Source organism: Lepus europaeus, chromosome 22 (genome assembly GCF_033115175.1).
Source record: "Lepus europaeus isolate LE1 chromosome 22, mLepTim1.pri, whole genome shotgun sequence".
In the NCBI taxonomy this organism is placed as follows: Eukaryota; Metazoa; Chordata; class Mammalia; order Lagomorpha; family Leporidae; genus Lepus; species Lepus europaeus.
This window is the reverse complement of record NC_084848.1, coordinates 41,209,466-41,235,239: the sequence shown is the minus strand read 5'-3', so window position 1 is coordinate 41,235,239 and position 25,774 is coordinate 41,209,466. Positions and strand designations below refer to the sequence as shown.

General features: G+C 50.8%; 1 protein-coding gene across 2 annotated transcripts in view; it reads right to left on the bottom strand.

The window, feature by feature from the left end:
- Window positions 1–25,774, bottom strand: part of MTHFD1 (methylenetetrahydrofolate dehydrogenase, cyclohydrolase and formyltetrahydrofolate synthetase 1) — a 70,823-nt gene that overhangs the window by 31,220 nt on the left and 13,829 nt on the right. For both annotated transcript variants that reach the window (XM_062181719.1, XM_062181718.1), the window contains exons 2-8: window positions 21,866–21,950; window positions 9,422–9,481; window positions 9,061–9,114; window positions 6,490–6,626; window positions 6,133–6,233; window positions 3,555–3,691; window positions 2,245–2,356 (exon numbers count right to left, since the gene is read on the bottom strand). In XM_062181719.1, the coding sequence (XP_062037703.1) occupies window positions 2,245–2,356; window positions 3,555–3,691; window positions 6,133–6,233; window positions 6,490–6,626; window positions 9,061–9,114; window positions 9,422–9,481; window positions 21,866–21,950 (686 nt within the window). The remainder of the gene's footprint in view (window positions 1–2,244; window positions 2,357–3,554; window positions 3,692–6,132; window positions 6,234–6,489; window positions 6,627–9,060; window positions 9,115–9,421; window positions 9,482–21,865; window positions 21,951–25,774) is intronic.

The window sequence follows — 25,774 nt, the reverse complement described above, 5'->3', positions numbered from 1 at the left end:
TAGCAAGGGGAACGCAGGGCACCAAGTGGGAGACCATGCCAGGTTCTGGGTGCGGGGGGAGGGAAGGATTTAACAAGGGAGATCCGCCTGCACTGAGAGGGATCAGACAGATCTGGGATGAACACAGCCATCACAGATGGGGAGGGAATGGTTCCAGGTACACAGCTGAGCCTTACTCAACCAAGGTGCCCAAGGCCGGCCTGGTGCCGCTGCACACAAGTAGTCGATCAGTTAACAACTGTGCCTTTCTTGTACGAGTCTTCCCAGGGTACCTTCAAAAGTTCATGGAAAATGGAATTAGAGGTTAAATTATGGTGTAAAACATATTTTTGAGGGGCTGGCGCTGTGGCGCAGTGGGTTAACACCCTGGCCTGAAGCGCCGGCATCCCATACGGATGCAGGTTTGAGAGCCAGCTGCTCCACTTCCGATCCAGCTCTCTGCTATGGCCTGAGAAAGCAGGGAAGATGGCCCAAGTCCTTGGGCTCCTGCACCCGTATGGGAGACCCGGAGGATGCTCCTGGCTCCTGCCTTCAGATCGGTGCAGCTCCGGCTGTTGGGGCCATCTGGGGAGTGAACCAGCGGATGGAAGATCTCTCTCTCTCTGTCTCTACCTCTCTCTGTAACTATGTCTTTCAAATAAATAAAATAAATCTTTAAAAAAAACCCATATTTTTGAAATATAGGCACACAAAGGATCTTCAAAAAGCTCATGAAAAACTGTGTATTACTGAAATATTACGCAGCTTCCAAAATTGCTCTACACCAAAATAAACTCACTTTTTTTTTCTCTTTTGATTACTTAAGGGAAGACAGGTAGGTTGAACAAAAGCTCCTATTCACTGGTTCAAATGCCAGCAGTGGCCACAGCTGGGCAGGGCTGACACTGGGAATCAGGAGCTCAACTGAGGTCTCCCACGTCGGGGGCAGGGACCAAGGACCAAGGACTTGAGACGTCGCTGTTTTCCTGCAGGGTCTGGCATTAGGAGGAAGCTGGAGTCACAAATCAGACCCAGGACCTCTGATGTGGGATGAAAGGCATCCTAACCAGCACTTAGTCCTTAGGCCATACACCCACCCCTAGTCTTATCTGTTAATTCCATTTTCTAGGATCTTTTTGAAGCTCACGCATATTTTCCTTCGAAATTTCAGGGTTGACAGAATAGCCTGCTCTGCCAAGGATGCAAACCTGGGATTGCCAGGGAGAAACGTGCAGGGGAGGGAAAGTGGTCCAGCTCAGCACAGGTGAAAGCAGGGGTCCGTGAAGCGCAAGTCAGACACGAGGTGGCGCTGGTCACCGAAACTAGCATGAGCCCAAGGAACCTGAGCCTGGTAAGGTACGTGGAGGAAAAGGTCCTGGGGCCATGCCAACAGGTGGGCGGGGCAAGGCGAGAGTAGGAGGTGGGTCTGGGTAGGATTCAGCTGGGAGCTGGGACACCAGGGAGAGACACATCCAGGTAAGGGCTAACGCTGAGAACAAGGAAGACAGAGACAAGTTCCTGGTATTTAAAAAACACGACCAGGGGCTGGTGTTGTGGTGTAGCGGGTAAAGCCGCTGCCTGTAGCACTGGCATCGCATATGGGTGCCGGTTCAAGTCCCGGCTGCTCCACTTCCGATCCAGCTCTCTGCTATGGCCTGGTAAAGCAGTAGAAGATGGCCCAAGTCCTTGGGCCCCTGCATCTGTGTGGGAGACCCAGAAGAAGCTCCTGGCTCCTGGCTTCAGATTGTCCCAGCTCTGGCCACTGTGGCCTTCTGGGGAGTGAGCCGGCAGATCAAAGACCTCACTCTCTCTGCCTCTGACCCTCTAACTCTGCCTTCAAGCCCAGGTCAGACAGCTGTAAAACCCTTCTAGAGAACTCTGGGCAGGATGAGTTCCTCCTCTGAACTCTCGCAGCATTTCCAACAATGACACCATGTTCTCAATGCAGCCATCACCTCCCTTAAAATGAAGGGGGATCTCAAGGGGAAGACAAAGCAGCAGCTTCCTTTCTCTCTCCCTCTCTCTCTCTCTCTCTCTCTCTGGACAGAGACACCTTGGGAACCACGGGCTCTGCCACCAGATGAGTCAGCCTACAAGGTGACCTTTCTACCTGCTACCCACGTGCACCCTCAGGCAAGGACATCTGTCCCAGCCTCTGCACTTCAAGCTTGACATGCGACAAGAAGGTCTCACTCGGGACTGCCTGGGTGACCCGGACATCTGCTCTGCAGGGCCTTCTACCAGAGACCACCCAGCAACGCTCACCTGGGACATAATTGATGCCACAGTCGATGACAACTGCCCCAGGTTTGATCCACTCCCCTTTCACCATTTCAGGCTGACCAGTTGCAACCACCAAGATGTCACCTTTGTTTACCTGGGGAAAGGGAATGAGAATGAAACATGTGCCACAAGATCTAGACGTGGAAAGCACCCCTCTATACTTTGTACTAAATTCTTCACAACTACTGGCTAGTTCACAGGACACTGGATCCAGGCCTCCCGTGTAAGCCACTCAGTTTCCAGAGCCCTCTGCTGGTGTGTTCAGCTCTGCTCTCACCACCACCACACTCATCCTCCCCTGGGCATTGTATAGAATGGGGAAGCAACGAGCACCTACAGGGTAGTGGGGAGCACAAGCCTAGGAACCCCTCCCCAGGCGAAGGAATGGCCAGAGACGGCTCCACAGAGCCCTGCTCCAGGAGGAATGAGAGACAAGGTGTTGGGCCTCTCTCCAGCTCTCGCTTCACATTTAAGAGTGCCCTGCACTGCCAACAGGAACACGGACACGTGCACATTCTTGGGCTCAGGAACGTGATCAAGAGCAGATGTCACAGGACCACTGCTCTTAGCCTCCTCTGTGGCACCTCTGCCTCTGACGCCACCAGCATTAGGCACACGGATCTGGCTGCCAGCGGTCAACTCCCGGGCTTCTACAGCTAACCCCTGCCTACCACGAGGCACACAGGCGCAGAAAGTCTACCATTAGAACAAACTCAGCACAAACTTGGACTGGTTTTTAACTTCAACTCATTTCTTTGTCTTGTAAAAGGACCCAGAATGGTACAGAGGTGAAATGAGTTAAGGGAGGAAAAGTCCACGCCAGCGCCTGGCACTTCAGCGTTGGCCACTCCCGTGATGTGAAGAGAACTTCAGGGGCCAGCGTGGAGGTGCAGCGGGTAAAGCTGCTGCCTGCGACTCTGGCATCCCATATGGGCGCAGGTTCGTGATCCAGCTGCTCCACTTCAGATCCAGCTCCCTGCTGGTGCACCTAGGAAAGCAGTAGAGGATGGCCCAAAGGCTTGGGCCCCTGCAGCCATGCGGGAGACTCAGAGGGAGCTCCAGGATCCTGGCTTCAGTTTGGCCTAGCCCCAGTCATTGTGGCCATCTGGGGAGTGAACCAGCAGATGGAAGATCTCTCTCTGTCTCTCCCGTTCTCTCTGTATAACTCTGACATTCAAATGAATAAATCTTTAAAAAGGAGAACTCTAACACACACACACACAGAGAGCAATGAGCAGACACCCACATGCACACACACACACACGTGGAACACCTTCTACTCCGGAACTCACCTCCTTATCCAGATTGGCAGTCTTGGAGTGGCAGGTGGTCACCGTAGCATTGTTCCACAGGAGCAGGTCATGCATTGGCGCACCGACTATCTTACTGCGCCCGACCACCACAGCGTGCCTGCCGGCAATCTGCACTCCTGAAATGAGAGCCAGCAGGCATCAGGGGTAGGGGAAGGCGGCCGCCCTCCTTTGCAGGCTACTGGTGTGGGAGAACGCAGGACAGCAGGTGCACAGGGACAGGTCCTTTACATCAACCAGACGCCTTTCTAAAAAAACTCCTTTTTTGGCAATGACAGTCTCATTCTAGAGTTTCAGCTATAAACTGGGACTTGTATATGTGTCCTTCTTGCCGTGGGTTTTTGAGAGGAGCTTGAAGCCAAGATCCATTCATTGAGTCATAGGGGAGTGGGAAGAAAACCTACACTCAAAAAAGACACGGTGCTGACATACCACTAAACAGCCATATGGGAGAAGGCATCAGATGACACGGGAAATCAGTTATTACAGTAAACAGGGTACATGTAACGGGACGGAGAGAGGTGACAAAATCAGCTGAGTGTCAGTAATTCTTGTCAACTGCATTTACGCAGCCCCTCACCCGGCTTTCTCTTCTGGCTTAGGGCCTCAGCCGTGGGGTTATTTGCAGCGAAGGCACAAAAGGGAAATTTAACTGTAGCGGAGAGCTTCTTTTTTCGCTTACTCAGCCACCACCCTTCCCACCATACGCCAACGTCGTTTTCAGGAAGGACCCACAGTCTACTCAATGGCAAAGCTTCAGGGAGCACCCAGTGGTGGGCAAGTGACAAGCAGGTGGACAGTGTTTCACTGCTGGTCAAGCAGACCGGGCCCCGGGACTGTTGGGCACAGGGATAAAACGAGGCTCGAGCTGCTTGGGGTCGTAGAGCCCGTGAACAAGCTGGCCACCCAGAAGAGAAAGTCTTGAGAACTCAACCTGAGCCCTTCTAACACAGCAACACTGAAGGCAGTGGGCCCTTGCTTAGGGCAGCGTGGATTCAAATCACGCTTCCTGCATAAAGTCAGTTTGTCCAAAGATAAGCTCTCATGTGAGGCACACGCCGGAGCATCCAGAAGAGAAGACCTGGGCACGAGCGGGTTTAAAAGGCGCCTTCCTGTGCTTTCCAGGAATCAGCACAAGAGGTGAGGCTGCGTGAGGCAAACAGGAGCCTCTCCCTCCACAGGAGGACGTGGAAGCTGACAGCTACAGCAGCTCGGGGGGTCTGCTTTCATCACGCTGTGATACAGTTTGCTAAACACGCTTCGGAACACAACTGCGGTGTAAAGGCTGTCCCAAGGCCACAGCCTGACCTTTTCTTGCCAACCACAGAAAATGCACACTGGCCAAAACTTTCCACTTGAAACTTCTGGCCTTCTTCTTCTTAAAGGGGCCCACCTCCTTATAAAATACAACCTCTGACAAAACTATTCATCATGAAATTAGAATGTCAAGGTGCTAACGAGGTAGCTACCTGACACGGCCGATTGCTGGAGAGGTCCATTTCCGGCCATTTGTCTAGTCTCAGAATTTCCAGGGAGATCTGCTGTCGGGTTCCTGGATGGGGACTTGTCATTAAATTCTTATTGATAGAGGTTATTTTTATTTTCACAAAAGCAATCAATTTGAACCCAAGGGGCTAGTGCAGGGTTAAAGCCCTGGCCTGAGGCCGGCGCCATGGCTTAACAGGCTAATCCTCCGTCTTGCGGCACCGGCACACCGGGTTCTAGTACCGGTCGGGGCACCGATCCTGTCCTGGTTGCCCCTCTTCCAGGCCAGCTCTCTGCTGTGGCCAGGGAGTGTAGTGGAGGATGGCCCAAGTGCTTGGGCCCTGCACCCCATGGGAGACCAGGATAAGCACCTGGCTCCTGCCATCGGAACAGCGCGTTGTGCCAGCCGCAGCGCGCTACCGCGGCGGCCATTGGAGGGTGAACCAACGGCAAAAAGGAAGACCTTTCTCTCTATCTCCCTCTACTGTCCACTCTGCCTGTCAAAAAAAAAATTAAAAAAAAAAAAAAAAGCCCTGGCCTGCAGTACAGGCATCTCATATGGGTGCTGGTTCGAGTCCCAGCTGCTCCACTTCCAATCTTACTCCCTGCTAATGGATCTGGGAAAGCAGCAGAAGGCCCAAGTGCTTGGGCCCCTGCAACCATGTGGGAGACTTGGAAGAAGCTCTTGGCTCCTGGCTTTGGATCGGCTCAGCTCCAGTCATTGAGGCCATTTGGGGGTGAACCAGTGGATGGGAGACCTCTCTCTGTGACTCCTTCAAATAAATAAAATTTTTAAAAATTTGAACTTAAATAATCCTGAGTTCAAATCTTGGTTCTGCCACTTCTGGACAAGTTACTCAACCTCTTTACGCCTGTTTTCTTGGCCGCTGCACAGCAATGATACCTACCCCATAGGGCTATGAGAAATTCAGTGAGAACTTAGGTAGAGCCCCCAGTAAACAGGCCCTTTGCCACTCAATCCTTTATTTATGGTCCAGGGTGTATCCCTTCTATACCCCTGCTTGTCAAGCCCAGGCTCCGAGAGAATGTTCTCGTTGGATTGGCTGGTTTTTACCTGTCTCTTTGATGAGTTCCAAGCATCCTTTAGGCGTACAAGGGATGAAGCAGTCATTGAGATCACCTCTAGCAAGTTTCCCTGCACTGATGCTAGTCAATCTGTAACAACAAAAGTGACAAAAATAAGAGGAAAACCAAGGTCATTAGGTGTCTTCATTCTTCAGAAGCAAATCTACGTTCTTGAATTAGAAACACAAGGAGGGTTCGAAAAGTTTGTGAAAAAACAGATTAGGAGATGTTTATTTTGGCGCCAGGAAGCCTGAAATCCACGTACACTTTCTTCATAACAGGCATTTCCATGACCACCTGAAGGTCCCTGGTGCCCTGAGTGCAGTCATGAAATGTGCACACTCACCCATCCACATCCTTCTCAGGGACAATGGCGTTGATCACTGCTTCAGTATTGATGGGACTTTCTGAATCCAAAGGCAGCTGCACGATGAACCCATGGACAGTGCAGTCTTCATTCAGAGACGTAATGCACTTCAACACCTAAGAGCAACGCAGAAATCGAAAGTGAGAGAAGGGGCCGGCGCCGTGGCGTAGCAGGTAAAGCCACCGCCTGCAATGCCAGCATCCCATATGGACACCACTTTGAATCCTGGCTGCTCCACTTCCAATCCAGCTCTCTGCTATGGCCTGGGAAAGCAGCGGAGGATGGCTCAAGTCCTTGGGCCGCTGCACCCATGTGAGAGACCAGGAAGAAGCTCCTGGCTCCTAGCTGCGGATCGGCACAGTTTTGGCCGTTGTGGCCATCTGTGGAGTGAACCAGCGGATGGAAGACCTCTCTCTCTCTCTCTCTGCCTCTGCCTTTCAAATAAATAAATCTTTAAAAAAAAAAAAAAAAGTGAGAGAAACATTCGACAACACAAGAATCAGGTTGCCCCATCTCCTACCCCACAAAAGTTTAATCACCGTCTTCTCTGAAGGTACCTTCCCCCTTGAGCCCTGTGAGAAACGCTGCCTTAACACAGAATATATCCCCCAGGTGTCTGGTAAGAAATCCGCTAAATAAAAAAATCTAGGAAAGACATCTAATAATTTATTACAACAGCAACACACACATCACAGCCATCCAAACCATGATGTCCAGCCACATTTTCCACACTGACAGAAATGCCCTGTAATTTGCACAGCACAATGGCAGCCACTGCAATACCTGAAATAACTGAGGAAGTGAATATAGGTTTTTTTGTTTTTTATTTTTTTTATTTTTGACAGGCAGAGTGGACAGTGAGAGAGAGAGAGAAAGGTCACCCTCCAATGGCCGCACCGCGCTGATCCGATGGCAGGAGCCAGGTGCTTCTCCTGGTCTCCCATGGGGTGCAGGGCCCAAGCACTTGGGCCATCCTCCACTGCACTCCTTGGCCACAGCAGAGAGCTGGCCTGGAAGAGGGGCCACCGGGACAGAATCCGGCGCCCCGACCGGAACTAGAACCCGGTGTGCCAGCGCCGCAAGACGGAGGATTAGCCTAGTGAGCCGCAGCGCCGGCCGTGAATTTAGGTTTTATTCCATGTGAACTACATTTCAACAGCCTCAGGGGACTGGAGGCTACCGCGCTGCACAACGCAGACACAGAACATTTCCATGAGCTCTGGAAGTTCCTTCTCCCTCCTGCTCCTCTGTAACTAACCCTCCTACCTACAGCCAACCCCAGTTCTGACATCAGTCACCCCCGATCTGGGCTGCCTATGCCGGATCATCACACAAATGGAACACGTACGAAGGTACTTCAAGAGGTTCATGGAAAAAATGAAACTGAGGAGCCAGCGCTGTGGCATAGCAGGTAAAGACGCCGCCTGCAGTGCTGGCATCCTTTATGGGTGCTGGTTCTAGTCCCAGCTTCTCCGCTTCCGATCCAGCTCTCTGCTGCGGCCTGGGAAAGCAGTAGAAGATGGCCCAAGTCCTTGGGCCTCCGCATGCTCATGGGAGACCTGGAAGAAGCTCCTGGCTCCTGGCTTCAGATCAGCTCGGCTCCAGCCATGGCGGCCATTTGGGGAGTGAATCAGAGGATGGAAGACCTCTCTCTCTTCTCTGACTCTGCCTCTCTGTAACTCTGCCTTTTAAATAAATAAAATAAATCTTTAAAAAAGAAATGAAAGACAAGTTTATTTTTTGTGTAAAAATACTTTGAAATCCATACAGTTTTTTCATAATAGACATCTGCATGGACTTTCTGAAAGACCCTTTGTATGTACAGATTTCAACATTTTTTGCATCAAAATCAACAACCTCTTGATTCAGTTTTCCTTGAACTTTTTTTTCCCACGAACTTTTTAAAAAATTGTTTTTATTTGAAAGGCAGAGTGACAGAGAAAGAAAGAGAGACAGATACTTTCCATCCACTGGTTCCCTACTGCAATTACCCTAAGAGCCAGGGCTGGGCCAGGCCAAACCCAGGAGCCAGGAACTCCAGCTGGGTCTCCCAGGTAGGCGGGGAACAGGGTCCCACGTAGTTGGGCTGTCATCCACTGCCTCCCGAGCTCATTAACAGGAAGCCAGACTGGGAGCTTGGCATAGAGTCAGGGACTCCAATATGGAATGAGTTACCCCAAGTAGTGGCTTAACCATTGCACACAATGCCCACCACATGAACCTCCTGAACTACCCTGGTATTCAGTTTCTAACTACAGAAAACCACGGAGCACGAGGTGTGATGAACACGGCACCGCGCCCACCTCTGAGCGCCCCTCACGTGGCGGGTACTGTCCAGCCCTGCGCCCCTCACGTGGCGGGTACTGTCCAGCCCTGCGCCCCTCACGTGGCGGGTACTGTCCAGCCCTGCGCCCCTCATGTGGCGGGTACTGTCCAGCCCTGTCTGTCTGCAGTAGAGTCTCAGGCACGTTAAACGCTCCAGTAAACCAACGACCAGAGCGGAAAGTGAGCCGCAGCTGCCTGCCCGCCACTCAGTCCCTAGGCGCTCACCTCAGATTCTGTGGTTGTTCTTGGTAACTTGACATGAGTGGCTCTGATCCCAATCTGCAAAAACAAAACCAGACCAAACCGTGTGACACCGGTGACTGGCAGCGGGACTTGACACTGACCGCTTCTCTCACTGCGAGGACGGCAGGTGGGAGTCACCCCTGCACTGAAGCAGCGCCATGTCTGCTAGGAAAACCGCTGGGCAGACAGCGCTCAAGGGCAAAGCAGAGGCCATGGCTGCGGAGCTCCTCGCCGCTGACTTGCAACAACAGATGAACTAACGTCTGCTGTGGGTGACGCAAGTGAGTGGGGGCGGAGGTCAGAGGGCGGGGTGGGGGGGGAGGATGGGGAGTGACAGGCTTACCTCTTCAGCAGCCTTCAGCTTCATATTTATATAAAGATTGGAGTCATCTCTGTTGCCGACCTGGAACGAGAAACACATGCAAATCAGGCGGCTAGGGAAAAGCAATGCGTACAGACAAGCTTCTAGAATGTCAGCTTTGATAAAAGGAACGTTCCGTCATGCCACCCTTGCTGCAGAGGACTTTCACACAGGACCCGGGGAGGCCTGGGGACAGGTGGAGACGAGAGCCCCGGTGGTATTACAGGTCCCTCCCCCCCGCCCCCCCCCAAGGCTCAGCTGATTCCCACAAGAAAGGCCACGTAAGAAAAGGTAGTAGAGGGGCTGGTGCTGTGGTGTAGCGGGTAAAGCCGCCACCTGCAGTGCCGGCATCCCATACAGGCGCCGGTTTGAGTCCTGGCTGCTCCACTTCCAATCCAGCTCTCTGCTATGGCCTGGGAAAGCAGTGGAAGATGGCCCAAGTCCTTGGGCCCCTGCACCCGATGGGAGACCCAGAAGAAGCTCCTGGCTCCTGGCTTCAGATTGTCCCAGCTCTGGCCATTGCAGCCACCTGGGGAGTGAACCAGCGGATGGAAGACTTCTCTCTCTCTGCTTCTGCCTCTCGTAACTCTGTCTTTCAAATAAATAATCTTTAAAGCAAAGATAGCGGATGTGCGTGGAATTTCTGCTGGCACAGGAGAATCCTGGAATGTGGTGGGCTGAGAAAGAAAAACACCTTAGCTCTCAAGAGCTGGAACACCAGAGGGAGAGCATGTTCTGCACCCTCCCCGCACCAAGCCACACAGAGGGAATCCAGGAGCTCACGGAGAACAGAGGCCCAGGCCAGAGGCTGCAAGTTGTGTGTCACTCTGTTCTGTCTTATTTATCAGTCAGGTTTTATTTTACAAATCCTCTTCTGCACTCTGGGGTTGACATTTCTCCTGTGCAAGGTTGCAAATGGCTACAGTATGTCTGGTCTCCCCCAGAACTGCAGAGGGCAACGTGGAAGGTCCCGGGACACCAAAGACAACGGAAGCAACTGTGGATGCTGCTACGGGATGGTCCCCTCGGACAGTAGGGGTGTGGCCCGAATCTTGGCTTCGGCTGTCCCTTATATACATAGTTCTCGGTTTTGGTGCTAATTTAAATTTCAAGAAATTCCTTGGAGGGGAATTTGATGGTTTTTATCAGTCATTTGTACCTCAATACATTAGTTGCTTCCTCTAGGGGCTTCCCAAGAATTGTGGCTTATCTTTATGTTTCCTCTTTGGTCACTTTCTATATATAGGGGACTTTAAAAAGTCTGTAGAAAAATGGAATTAAGGGGCCGGCACTGTGGCTCACTTGGTTAATCCTCCGCCTGCAGCACCGGCATCCCATATGGGCGCCAGGTTCTAGTCTCGGCTTCTCCTCTTCCAGTCCATCTCTCTGCTGTGGCCCGGGAGGGCAGTGGAGGATGGCCCAAGTGCTTGGGCCCTGCACCCGCATGGGAGACCAGGAAGAGGCACCTGGCTCCTGGCTTCGGATCAGCGCAGCACCGGCTGTAGCGGCCATTTGGGGAGTAAACCAAAGGAAGGAAGATCTTTCTCTCTGTCTCTCTCTCTCACTGTCTATAACTCTAACTGTCAAATTAAAAAAAAAAAAAATGCACTGGACCAGGAGCTTCATCCAGGTCTCCCAGGTGGGTGCAGGGGCCCAAACACTTGGGCCATCTTCTGCTGCTTTTCCCAGGGCATTAGCTGGGAGCTGAATTGGAAATAGAGAAGCTGGGACTTGTGCCTGCTATGCCACAAACACTGCCCCCTCTTTTATATTTTAAATAAACTAAAAGAAAGGTTTCTAGGTATTCTTATTACAAAGATATGGTGAAAGCTTGAGGGACTGGGTATGCTAAACTCCCCGATTTCAAAACATATTATATCATTTCAAAACATACATATATTGAAACACCACACTGTACCCAATAAACATATATCACTATTATCTGTCGATTAAAAAAAAAGATCCACTCTCAGTATAGGCATTTTTATAGGGGAAAACAGTTACACAATCATTAGCAGACCAGAGGCACAAAGAATGATTAGCTAGAGAACATTAGATTCTTGACTGGCATTCAAGTGGGTGGGTGGAAGGCTGGTTTCTCAGAACAAGCCGGAATCCACTGCAGGTTCTCAGGAAACTCTCTCAAGCATTTCATCAGGAATTTCATCCTTGAAGGAGGCTCTGCATTACAGCATCCTGAGGAGGTCCTTTTCCAGGACAGGTTAGGACGGTTTCTCTACACCGGGAGTCTGCAAAGGGCCAGGCAGCGTGCAGTGTGGGCTTTCCGGGACACACACCCTCGCAGCCACCACCACTGCTGCTTTTTTAAAGCCCTTTACAATCTGGACAGCGCTGGACAAGAGCCAGCTTGCTAATCCCTGTTTTATACCATAAAATATCTGGGGTATTGTTCTACTCCGTAAATTTTCTTTTTGTTTCAGGAAGCTTTTGTCAATATTCAAGTGAGTCACATTTTTTTTTTTTAAAGATTTATTTTATTATTTATTTGAAAGTCAGAGTTATACAGAGAGACAAGAGGCAGAGAAGGAGAGGTCCTCCATCTGCTGGTTCACTCCCCAGATGGCCGCAACGGCCGGAGCTGCACTGATCTGAAGCCAGGAGCCAGGAGCTTCCTCCTGGTCTCCCACACAGGTGCAGAGGCCCGAGGACTTGGGCCATCTTCTACTGCTTTCCCAGGCCATCGCAGAGAGCTGGATCGGAAGTGGAGCAACCAGGACCTGAACCGACGCCCATATGGGAAGCGGGTTCTGCAGGCAACAGCTTTACCTGCTACGCCACAGCGCCGGCGCCTACAAGTCACGTTTATCTATCTCACTGCTGTCCTTCCTAGCACTGAGAGGACTGAGTGACCTACTGTACTTGCCATCAGGTACTCTGAAAAGCTCCTGGTAGGAAACAAGCGGTAGCTACCACATTGTTAATACTTACAGTATATTATGTGCTAGGGTAATGGAAATACATCCACGTTTATATCTCTTATGGAAAGTTGAGTCTTAATTTCCTGTAAGTATTCAGTTCTTTGAGAAGTTATCCATCCATTTTATTTAAAAAAAAAATTCCCATTCTAAGTATATACCTGGGCCAGTTGAGTGTCCCTGAACACAATGCTAAGGAAGTAGCAGAGCTAAGAAGAAAAGCAAATGGGTTTTGGAGACAGACCTGGGTTCATGGCCCAGACTCAACTCCTTCCTGACTGTGGCTTTGTGCAAACTGCTCAAGCTCTTTGAGCAACACTTGCTGTGGCTGTGAGGGGACAGCTCCCACCCTGAGGAGGACAATCAGGAAATCTACACACGTCAGCTGAACTGTAGAGGAGACGCAGTATGGAAGCAGCACTGTCATTGCTTCCGTACAGGATGAGGAGCAGGTGCAGTTAGACAGACTGGGACCAGGTCTGCACTCAGACAGGGGCAGCAGCTGTGGTCAAGAGGACCTCTGTCTAGATCAGCAGCCTAGAGGCACACAGCAGGTGACTCCAGGGTGCCAGGGGTGGGAGCAGAGGGAACACATTCCAAGAGCTTTTATGAGTGGGATTTTAAAAAAGTGTGTGGATGGGGCAAGCATCATGATGCGGCAGATTAACCGTCACTTGAGATGCTGGTATCCCATGTTGGAGTGCCTGGCTTGTTTCCTGGGTGACCCACTCCCAATCCTGTTAATCCACACATGAGAAGCAGCAAGTGATGACGGAAGTATCTGGGTCCCTGCTGCCCACATGGTACCTGAACAGAGTTCCTGAATCCTGGTTTCGGCCTAGCTCAGCCCCAGCTGTTGTGGGCAACTGGGGAGTGAACCAACAGATGTAAGATCTCTCGCTCTGTGTGACTCTACCTTTCAAATAAATAAATGACCATCTAAAAAAGTCTAGGGAGGGGCTGGCATTGTGGCACAGAGGTTTAAAAACCTTGGCCTGCAGTGCCGGCATCCCAAATGTGTGTCGGTTCGATTCCTGGCTGCTCCATTTCCAATCCAGCTCCCTGCTAATGCATCTGAGAAAACAGTGGAGGATGGTCCAAGTCCTTGGGCCCCTGCATCCACATCAGAGACCCAGAAGAAGCTCCTGGCTCCTGGCTTCAGACTGGCTCAGCTCCAGCCATTGCGGCCATTTGGGGAGTGAACCAGAGGATAAAAGAATCCTCTCTTTCTCTCTCTCTGTCTCTTCCCCTCTCTGTAATTCTTTCAAGTAAATAAAATAAATCTTAAAAATAAATAGAGTACTGGGGCCAGCACTGTGGTGCAGTAGGTTAATTCTCTGCCTGCAGTGCTGGCACCCAAATGGGTGCCAGTTCTAGTCCTGGCTGCTCCTCTTCTGATCCAGCTCTCTGCTAATGGCCAGGGACAGCAGTGGAAGATGGTCCAAGTGCTTGGGCCCCTGCACCCACAGAGTTAGCCTGGAGGAGGCTCCTGGCTCCTGGCTTCGGATCGGCCCAGCTCCGGCCGTTGAAGCGATTTGGGGAGTGAACCAACGGGTGGAAGACCTTTCTCCCTGCCTCTCTCTCACTGTCTGTAACTCTACCTCTCAAATAAATAAATAAAAATCTTTTTTTTCCTTAGACTTTTTTAAAAAATAGATTTTTTAAAAGTCTGTGGAAAAGAGAATTAAGGATATTTTAGTGCAAAGAAAATTCGAAATCCATGCTTATCTGTTTTCCAGAAACTCTTAAAAGATTTATTTATTGGAAAGGCAGAGTGACACATACACAGAGATATCGTCCATCTGTTGGTTCACTCCCCAAATGGTCTCAACAGCCGGGGCAGCTTCAGGCTGAAACCAGAGGCAGGAACTCCATCCGGGTCTCTCATGGGAGCGGCTGGGACCCATGAACTTGGGCCATCCTCCACTGCTTTCCCAGTGGCTTTCACAGGAAGCTGGATTGGAAGCGGAGCAGCTGGGACTTGAACCGGCTATGGGATGCCACTGTTCCAGGCAGCCGCTTAACCCTCCAGGCCCCAACACCTGTGGGCCCAGGAACTCTTCAAGGACCTCTCAATTTCAAAAAATTTTTGTACCCAACTGAACTTATCTTTCAGTTCCCATCTTCCATGAGGTTTGTGAAGTGCCCTCTTCAGGGACAAAATCAACAGGATGACAGTCCCTGCAGGGAGGCGGCAGCGCAGGCCCTGGCTTGGTGAGTGGGAAGTGCCAGCACCAGGTCTGAGGCACAGAGACGGATGACAGCGTGTTACATAAGCCTGCAGCACAGAAAGATGTGGACTCTGGTGCTGAAGTCGAGAACTAAGATAGCCTGACGCTGTTCTCAGTCAGCACACACAGGGGTAAGCTCTGGAACCACGTCTCTGAATAAAGACGCCTGCAATCGGTGGATATAAAGTCCGCCCAGAAGTTAATTTTTAAAACAGATGGGGGGGAGGGAATAAAACACCTCCCGAAAATTGCTCAAGAAAAAGATGTCACTGAAGGACAAAATTACAAAATCGGAACCGGCTTTCTTTTCAACTCTAGAACCGGGCCCCGTAGCAGTGAGTGCTCCAAGGAGCTGGGCAGAAGAGGCTGACAGACAGACAAGGGCTGCAGGCAGAAGACGCTGACAGACAGACAGACAAGGGCTGTAGGCAGAAGAGGCTGACAGACAGACAGACAAGGGCTGCAGGCAGAAGAGGCTGACAGACAGACAGACAAGGGCTGCAGGCAGAAGAGGCTGACAGACAGACAGACAGACAAGGGCTGCAGGCAGAAGAGGCTGACAGACAGACAGACAAGGGCTGTAGGCAGAAGAGGCTGACAGACAGACAGACAAGGGCTGCAGGCAGAAGAGGCTGACAGACAGACAAGGGCTGCAGGCAGAAGAGGCTGACAGACAGACAGATAAGGGCTGTAGGCAGAAGAGGCTGACAGACAGACAGACAAGGGCTGCAGGCAGAAGAGGCTGACAGACAGACAGACAAGGGCTGCAGGCAGAAGAGGCTGACAGACAGACAGACAAGGGCTGTAGGCAGAAGAGGCTGACAGACAGACAGACAGACAAGGGCTGCAGGCAGAAGAGGCTGACAGACAGACAGACAAGGGCTGCAGGCAGAAGAGGCTGACAGACAGACAGACAAGGGCTGCAGGCAGAAGAGGCTGACAGACAGACAAGGGCTGCAGGCAGAAGAGGCTGACAGACAGACAGATAAGGGCTGCAGGCAGAAGAGGCTGACAGACAGACAGACAAGGGCTGCAGGCAGAAGAGGCTGACAGACAGACAGACAGACAAGGGCTGCAGGCAGAAGAGGCTGACAGACAGACAAGGGCTGCAGGCAGAAGAGGCTGACAGACAGACAGACAGACAAGGGCTGTAGGCAGAAGAGGCTGACAGACAGACAGACAAGGGCTGCAGGCAGAAGAGGCTGACAGACAGACAGATAAGGGCTGCAGGCAGAAGAGGCTGACAGACAGACAGACAAGGGCTGCAGGCAGAAGAGGCTGACAGACAGACAGACAGACAAGGGCTGCAGGCAGAAGAGGCTGACAGACAGACAGACAGACAAGGGCTGCAGGCAGAAGAGGCTGACAGACAGACAGACAAGGGCTGCAGGCAGAAGAGGCTGACAGACAGACAGACAAGGGCTGCAGGCAGAAGAGGCTGACAGACAGACAGACAAGGGCTGCAGGCAGAAGAGGCTGACAGACAGACAGACAAGGGCTGCAGGCAGAAGAGGCTGACAGACAGACAAGGGCTGCAGAAAGCAGAACCAAAGAACAGAGCGCACTGGTCATTTTTGTCTTTGTCTTTTTTTTTTTTTTTTTCCATTAACCCAATGATTTTTCCTGAGACTGGGACTTTTCCCAATGGGTTCATGGACTGGTCATTTCAAAACTATGCTTGGACTGGGGAGTCAGGTTACCTTTTGTGTAAGGATTAAGACAAGAAGGACTCCGCTAACATGTCACTGACACGTGCCACTTTGGGACACTGGGCTGTTCTCTAACCCTGGCTCAGAAGGTCAGAGGACAACTGAGCTTCACTTGGCGGCTTCATTCTGATCTTTACCGTGGTCTGCTGGCAACCACCACGAGTGCTTAGCCCAAAGCAATGGCCTCCTATAGCTTTTAATTAGCCGTCCACAGGAACAGACCTCTTGCCTATGACATTCACTCTTTCTACAAGAAACAATTCACTAGAATAAGCCAAGAAATAACCGGTCTCCAAATGTACTGAGTGTACACCCACAGTGTACACCCTTGATTCTTAGTATTTGCCAAAAAAGGGAATGCCGCCACAGGCAGACCTGCTCTGGCGTCTCTGTGGAGGCCTCTGAGACAAGCAGCAGGGTGCAGGCGGTGAGTTCAGTCCTGTTCACTCAGATTCCTGAGGAACAGGGCAAAGGAAACCTAGCAAGGGATGAGATGCTCAATGTGGAGACATCCATTTAGAGAGAAGGGGAGGGGAGGAAGCTGGTGCTTCTGAACGGAGTTTGAAGTGAAATCAACTGAGTTTCCTGCCACCCAAATTAACCCTTCAAACATTCACTTGCAGATCTGTCCGTACAAATATTTATCGCATGCCCCTATCAATTTAGTGAATCCTGGGTGAATGTGGAGCTTGGGAAAGAAACTGGGTAGGCCCCACACTTGGAAGAAACTCCACATAGCTCTGGGTCTGGGGAGGCCACTCTGATAGAGATCCCAGGGCTGAGCCCTCAGGCATGGGAGTGGCTTAGAAATCAGGGAGGAAAGCAAGCCATGTCCAGGAGACCCAGAGTTCCAGCTCAGAAGAGATCTGGATTTAGAAGTTACTGCCCGGTCGGCACCGGGGCTCACTTGGCTAATCCTCCGCCTGCAGCGCTGGCACCCCAGGTTCTAGTCCCGGTCGGGGCGCCGGATTCTGTCCCGGTTGCCCCTCTTCCAGGCCAGCTCTCTGCTATGGCCTGGGAAGGCAGTGGAGGATGGCCCAAGTGCTTGGGCCCTGCACCCCATGGGAGACCAGGAGAAGCACCTGGCTCCTGGCTTCGGATCAGCGCGGTGCGCAGGTTGCAGTGTGCCTGCCGCAGCGGCCATTGAGGGGTGAACCAACAGAAGGAAGACCTTTCTCTCTGTCTATCTCTCACTGTCTAACTCTGCCTGTCAAAAATAAATAAATAAATAAATAAAAGAAAAGAAGTTACGGCCCTGCCTAGGGCAATGGTTCTCAAAGTGTGGGCCACACACTCTTAGGCCAACCCGAGCACCTTTCCAAGATCTGTGAGGGCCAAAATATCTTCGTGATAATGCTGGTCAACCTAAATAACAGAGATCTTCCACAGGTAAGGAACTTATTCAAGGATAAACACCACGCCAGGAACAGGCGTGACACAGTAAACCCTGGTTATCAGGTAAGCACAGGAAGCCAAGGGCTTTTAAAGGAAAACAACAAGGTTACATAAGTTGTTTTGAAACATTTACCCTTGGCTAGGACGACCAATCACAGGGCGGCGTCAGGCGTCAGGCAGATGCAGGGCAGACGCCCTTGCAGCAGTGTGCTCTTGTGCAAGGCTGTGCCCCGGGCAGTCTCTGGGACAGTCCTGGCCATCAGGCGATCCTGTGCAAGGCGCCCTTCCTCTAGGTCTCCCTGCTCCATCCGCCAGGCTCTAGCTCAAGCGACTCCATTTTAACGCTGACAACTTCCACAAACGACTGTGAGAGTGTTTGCCTTTCTCACTGTGGCGACTCCTGGACTGAAGATGGTGGGGAAGTAGCGGTGGGAACACCACTGGTGACTTAGCACAAACGAAGGCAACGTCACCCACCTACACTAGCTGGGGGGTATCCACACACGCTCAGAGAAACAGCTGCCAGCTTCCCTCCAGGACGCTCCTGACAACACGGCACACAGCAGTGATTCTCCTAAACCTCAGCCTGAGGACGTGCCTTCTCATGTCCTACTTGGCCTTGAGAGCTGACCCAGACACAGTTTTACACTGAGCACCCTCTTTACTGGCCTTCTCACGTCCTACTTGGCCTTGAGAGCTGACCCAGACACAGTTTTACACTGAGCACCCTCTTTACTGGAAAGAACAAGTGACAAACAGAGACTATTCAGGATTGAGTATCTGGCAAATATTTTCTCAAAATCGAAAAACGTAAGGCTGGTACTTCAAGGAAAACACCAATTGTATTTGCTGCCAATGATAAATGTGAGTTTTCAAGTGAAAATTAGAACTTTCTATCCACCGCGCAAGCCTGACAGCTTCTCAATACTCACAGACTCTTCTGATGAGATCGCTGGCAATATTAATGATTATGTTCTTAATACATCGCATAAGCAAATGCGTTAACATCTGGAAGATCTCATAATTCACTGAACCCCTGTTTTCCGATTGAGGAATGAAGAATGTGACCAAACCACCCGTTAGAAAACACCCACTCCAGCTGTTAACACTTTGTTATAACAAAGTACAAAATACAAAAAGGTGTAACAAAGGTTAAAGTTCACTGCTTGGTAGAGGTTCAACTAACTTCTAATTTTCTTGTTTTTATTTTATTTGAATGGCAGACAGACAGAGAGACAAATGGAGAGCGAATCTTCCATCTGATGGTTCACTCACCAAATGCCTGCAAGAGCCAGGGCTGGGTCAGGCCAAAGCCAGGAGCCCAGAACTCAACCCAGGTCTCCCATGTTCATGGAAGGAATCCCCATCCACCTAAGCCATCGTCTGCTGTACCCCAGGGTGCACGATTAGTGAGGATTCAAAAGAGTGACCCCAATACAGGACACAGTTATCCCAAGTGCTGATTTAGTGCTGCACCAAACGCCGGCCACACAGCTCACCTTTAAAAACTGCTTGTGGGGGAAGTGGTTAGCTAAGCATGTAGTCGCTTAGATGCTACTTGGACACCCATTTGCCGAATCAGTGTGCCTAGGTTGGAGTTAGTTCAGGCTCAGCTCCTGACTCCAGCTTCTTGCAAATGCACACCCTGGGGGGGCTTGGGAGATGGCTCAAGTAGTTAGGTTTCTATCACCCATGTGAGACCCTGACTGAATGCTGGGCTCCCGGCTTTGGCCTACTCCAGCCCCAGCTGTTGCAGGCTTTCGGGCTGTGGGCCAACACATGAGAGCTCTCGCTTTCTGTCTCTAATTAATTAATTTATTTAAAAAATAAACTTTCTTATTGAGGGACAGGTATTTAGCCTAGTGACTAAGACATGCATATCCCACATTGCAGTGCCTGGGTTGCATGCCTGGCTCCAGCTCCTGACCCCAGTTTCCTGCAAATGCAGACCCTGGAGGCAGCACTGACAGTTCAAGTCATGGAGTTAGATTTGTTTTCAAAAAGTTAATTTTCCATAAAAATATTATTTATGCTAACATATAACAAACTTACCACTCCATTTTTAAATGAATAAATATCTTTCAAACATCTTAGCTTTAATTTTTTTTTCAAAAATTTATTTATTTTGGCTGGCGCCGCGGCTCACTAGGCTAATGCTCCGCCTGCGGCGCCGGCACCCCAGGTTCTAATCCCGGTCGGGGTGCTGGATTCTGTCCCGGTTGCTCCTCTTCCAGGCCAGCTCTCTGCTGTGGCCAGGGAGTGCTGTGGAGGATGGCCCAAGTGCTTGGGCTCTGCACCCCATGGGAGACCAGGATAAGCACCTGGCTCCTGCCATCAGATCAGCACAGTGCGCCGGCCGCAGTGCGCTGGCCGCAGCAGCCACTTGGGGGGTAAACCAAAGGAAAAAGGAAGACCTTCTCTCTGTCTCTCTCTCCCACTGTCCACTCTGCCTGTCAAAAATAAATAAATTTAAAAAAAATTTTTAAATTTATTTATTTTATTTGAAAGGCAGAGTTACAGAGAGAGAGGAGAGGCAGAGAGAAAGAAGTCCTCCATCCACTGGTTCACTCCCCAGTTGACCGCAACAGCCAAAGCTGTGCCAGTCCAAAGCCAGGAGCCAGGAGCTTCCTCCTGGTCTTCCACATGAGTGCAGGGGCCCAAGGACTGGGCCATCTTCTACTGCTTTCCCAGGCCACAGCAGAGAACTGGATCAGAAGAGGAAAGGCCAGGACTTGAACCAGCGCCCATATGGGATGCCAGCACTGCAGGCAGCGGCTTCACCCGCTATGCCACGGCGCCAGCCCCAGCTTTAATTTTTTTTTTTCTTTTTCTTTTTTTTTGACAGGCAGAGTGGACAGTGAGAGAGAGAGAGACAGAGAGAAAGGTCTTCCTTTGCCATTGGTTCACCCTCCAATGGCCGTCGCAGCTGGTGCGCTGCGGACAGCGCACCGTGCTGATCCGAAGCCAGGAGCCAGGTTCTTATCCTGGTCTCCCATGGGGTGCAGGGCCCAAGCACTTGGGCCATCCTCCACTGCACTCCCGGGCCACAGCAGAGAGCTGTGGGCAACCAGGACAGAATCCGGCGCCCCGACCGGGACTAGAACCCGGTGTGCCGGCGCCACAAGGCGGAGGATTAGCCTGTTGAGCCACGGCGCCGGCCCCTCTTTTAAGAGTGTAGATGGGGCCGGTGCTGTAGCTCACTTGGTTAAGCCTCCACCTGCAGCGCTGGCATCCCATATGGACTCCGGATTCTGTCCCGGATGCCCCTCTTCCAGGCCAGCTCTCCGCTGTGGCCCGGGAGTGCAGTGGAGGATGGCCCAAGTGCTTGGGCCCTGCACCCACATGGGAGACCAGGAGGAAGCACCTGGCTCCTGGCTTCGGATCAGCGCAGCACCAGCCATGGCGGCCATTTGGGGAGTAAACCAACGGAAGGAAGACCCTTCTCTCTCTCTCTCTTTCACAGTCTATCTGTCAAATAAATTTTAAAAAAAAGAAAAAAAGTGTACATGGATTCTATAAAGACCAAAGTTTAAGAGACGCTGGCCTAGGGTAAGGGTGTCCAGAGCAGAGCAGGGTCGTGATGAGCCAACACTGGGAAACTGAGCTGGAGAGAGGGCCTTGCAAAGAGAAACTGAGAAGTAGGCGGTGTAGTGGGCGGTGTAGTGGGCGGTTTAGTAGGCAGTGTAGTAGGCGGTTTAGTAGGCAGTGTAGTAGGCGGTGTAGTAGGCGGTGTAGTGGGCGGTGTAGTGGGCGGTTTAGTAGGCAGTGTAGTAGGCGGTGTAGTAGGCGGTGTAGTGGGCGGTGTAGTGGGCGGTTTAGTAGGCGGTGTAGTGGGCGGTGTAGTGGGCGGTTTAGTAGGCAGTGTAGTAGGCGGTGTAGTAGGCGGTGTAGTGGGCGGTTTAGCGGGCGGTTTAGTAGGCAGTGTAGTAGGCGGTGTAGTAGGCGGTGTAGTGGGCGGTGTAGTGGGCGATTTAGCGGGCGGTTTAGCAGGCAGTTTAGTAGGCAGTTTCACAAGAGCAAAACAACTCTAGGAGGGGGAGGAGGAGGAGGAGGAGGAGGGAGAGGAAGCAGAGGAGGGGGAGGAGGAAGAGGAGGCCGGAAGTGCTCCAGAGCCTGAGTAAGGACGGAGTTAATGGAAATACACTAGGATCATACCTGTAAAATAGCCAAGCCTGGGGTGAACCCAGGGGTCCGCTCCTTCATTTGACTGACTTCATTCTTCAGTTTCTCCCTTATTTGCCTAGAAAAAAAAGAAAGGCTGCATTAACACTTAATGCTTAAAACACAAAAACCTGATGCAGACGGGTAGCTGTTCTGTTTCAACGAGCTACATCTTCAGAGTGGAGATTGCCTTCTGTAATATGTACCATGAACGCTCCAAGTCTAAACAGATGCAGAGCTTTTAAAGCCTTCTGACACCAACTGGGTCACGTGGGGATAGTTTAAAATGGATTCCCTGATGGCATTCAAAATCATACAGTGGGGGACCAGCGCTCTGGCGCAGCGGGTAAAGCCGCTGCCTGTAGTGCTGGCATCCCATATGGGCACCGGTTCAGGTCCCGGCTGCTCCACTTCCGATCCAGCTCCCTGCCATTGTTTGGGAAAGCAGCAGAAGATGGCCCAAGTGCTTGGGCGCCTGCATGCATGTAAGAGACCCAGAAGAAGCTTCAGATTGGCCCAGCTCCGGCTGTTGTGGCTATTAGGGGAGTGAACCAGCAGATGGAAGATAACTCTCTCTCTGCCTCTGCCTCGCTGTAACTCTGCCTTTCAAATCAATAAAATAAATCTTTTAAAAAAATAAAATCATACAATGGGAGCCAGCGTTTTGGTTCAACAGGTTAAGCCACAGCCAGTGATACCAGTATTCAATAGGAGAGTGTTGGTTCCATCCCAGCTGCTCCGCTTCCTATCCAGCTTCCTGCTAATGAGGCTGGGAAAGCAGTGGAAGATGGCCCAAGTGTTTGAGTCCCTGTCACCAATGTGGGAGACCTGGATGGAGTTCAAGGCTCCTGGCTTTGCCATTTGGGGAATGAACCAGCGACTGAAGCTGCCTCTCTGTCACTCTGCCTTCCAAATCAATAGAATAAATCTTTTAAAAAATCATATAGTGGGGCTGGTTCGAGACTTGGCTGTTCCACTTCCTATCTAGCTCCCTGCAAATGCACCTGGGAAAGCAGCAGAAGTTGGCCCAACTCCTTGGGCCCCTGCACCCACAGGGGAGAGCTGGATGAAGCTCTTGGCTCCTGGCTTCAGCCTGGCACAGCCCTGACCATTGCAGCCCTTTGAGGAGTGAACCATTGGATGGAAGATCTCTCTCTCTCTCTCTGCCTCTCCTTCCCTGTAACTCTTTCAAGTTCACATCTTTTTTTCAACCTACCCTAGTAAGATGTCCACAGGGTATCCACATAAGGCTAAATCATAAATCAATGAATCCCACCCCAAATATGACACAAATTTACAAATTATTATATTCTAATTCACAAAAGAATTTTCCTAACAAGAGGATATAACACAAGAAGTATAACCTCTTGTGAAAATAAGATAATTACTTTACTAACATACTTCTCATCCATGCAGGACATCAAGAAATTATATTCATAGATAAACATTCAAATAACTCCACTGTGACTGGATATATGATTTAGCCTTCAACATGAACAGGATCTGTCTCTGCTGGAAAAGTAGTTTTATCATTTACCTTTCTCCATCTTATTTACTTGACCCACACTTGGCATACAAATGCACATGGACACTGACACAGCTCTTCCCTCATTCTAATTTAGTTACTGCCATCTCCACCCCACACCTTACAAACAATGACATAAAACAGGCCCAGGAATCACAAGAAGCACGTGATCTGGGCCAGCCTAGTAAACACCAAGATGCCGAGTGGCACAAGAACTCACACTCGAGTGTGGAACTTTATTTCCAGTTAGTGACCTTGTTTTTTCAAACCAACATTCTATAAATATAACTTGGAAGGATTAATAGACCGTTGGGGTTTTCACATTGCGATTGGACCTGCACAAAGGCCACAGTTCTGCTCGGAGACAAGAGAACAGGAAACCCTGGAGCTGTCCCGAGTTTTCGCTCCCCAGCAGTCGCAGCCTCCGCAGCTCCTCGGAATGACGATCAGATGTGTCTCCGCCAGCTGCGGAAGGCCCCTGGGAGAGCCAAGGCCCAGGCTCACCTCGCTCCTTCCGCCCCCTGCTGCCCTCCAAGCATGCTATTCACACAAAGGACGTAGACCACTTCAGGACAGAGCACACCGCCAGGACAAAAAGCAGATGACGTGTGTCTATCAGTGCACAAGAGCAAAGGGCGACGCAAAGGCTTCTCCTGGTTCTCTTTCACCCTCCCCAGCCAAAGCAAAACTCATGAAGTAGCAGGACTAACACATCACTCCACTGACTCTCAGGCACAAAGACAATAATAAGAATAGTTAACAAGAACTGAGAGAAGGGGACGGGCCTTTGGCCCAGTGGTTAGACACCTTTTGGAGTGCCACATCCCATACTGGAGCGCCTGTTCTGAGTGCCAGCTTCCAGCCAACGCGCACCCTGCGAGGTAGCAGGTGTCGGCTCAACTACTTGGAAACCTGGATTGAGTTCCAAGCTCCTGGCTTTAGCCTGGGCCAGCCCAGACTACTGCAGGCATATTAGGAGTAAACTAGCAAGGGAGACCTCCATCTGCCTCTCTGCCATTCAAATAAATAAACGCCCAATCAGGAACTGGAAGCAGCAAGATCGGGCAGAGTCTTTTATTCTGAATGAGACAACTCTAACTGGAAAGTTATCCCTACCAACACAACTCCAAAAATCAAACCTGCTATTAGAGCAGTGTTGAAGAGAGTGTAACTGATCAAGCTATAATTGCTTTTTCTTTTTTTTAAGATTTATTTATTATTTAATGAGGGGCCAGCGCTGTGGCCCAGTGGGTTAAAGCCCCGGTCTATAGCACCTGCATCCCATATGAGTGCCGGTTCGAGTCCCAGCTGCTCCACTTCCAATCCAGCTCTCTGCTGTGGCCTGGGAAAGCAGTGGAAGATGGCCCAACTCCTTGGGCCCCTGCACCCTTGTGGGAGACCTGGAGGAAGCTCCTGGCTCCTGGCTTCATATCAGCGTAGCTCTGGCCATTGCAGCCATCTGGGGAGTGAACCAGCAAATGGAAGACCTCTCTCTCTCTCTCTCTGCCTCTCTGTAACTCTGCTTTTCAAATAAATATTCTTTTAAAAGATTTATTTATTTATTTGAAAGGCAGAGTTACAGAGAGGCAGAGTCAGAGAGAGACATCTGCTGGTTCATTCCCCAAATGGCCGCAACGGCCAAACTGAGCCAATCCAAAGCCAGGAGCCAGGAGCTTCCTCTGGGTCTCCTAGACCACTGCAGGGGCCCAAGCACTTGGGCCATCTTCTACTGCTTTCCCAGGCCACAGCAGAGAGCTGGATCGGAAGTGAAGCAGCCAAGACTTGAACCGGTGCCCATATGGGATGCCAGCACTGTAGGCAGCGGCTTTTACCCGCTACACCACAGCACCAGCTCCTCTTTTTTATTTTTTTTAGAAAAAGAAATGGCAAACTTAGGCTCATTTAAATGATAGCATAGAAAATATAGAACATTTTGTTCTTTCTTAACCTACTGGGCTAAAACAACACTTTCTATCTATACCACCTTCTGGTACTGGCTCCCAGCAGCTTGCAACCTGCTGAGTGTAAGTATTATTTTTATTTGCCCCTTCGTCAGCACAAGTGTTCACTTATTCCAGAATCCTTGTAGGATTTGGTAAACAAATCCATTGTATCAGTATGAAACGCGTCCTGCGCCTTAACATATCTGTACTTCTCAATCTTTTCAGCTCCCTTTCACAACCCCCACAAGTTCAGTCATTCATGGCCGGGCAGTTTCTCTGTACTCTGTGTTCATACATCTAGAATCTGGCCGCTGCGTCCCGGCTTCCCACCAATGCTGACCTAAGGCCACCTCTGGTCTGGACTGCGCGAGTGCAGTGGCTTCTCATTGTGGTCCCTGGATTTTTCACCCTCCCCCGCACCACCACTTCCCAATT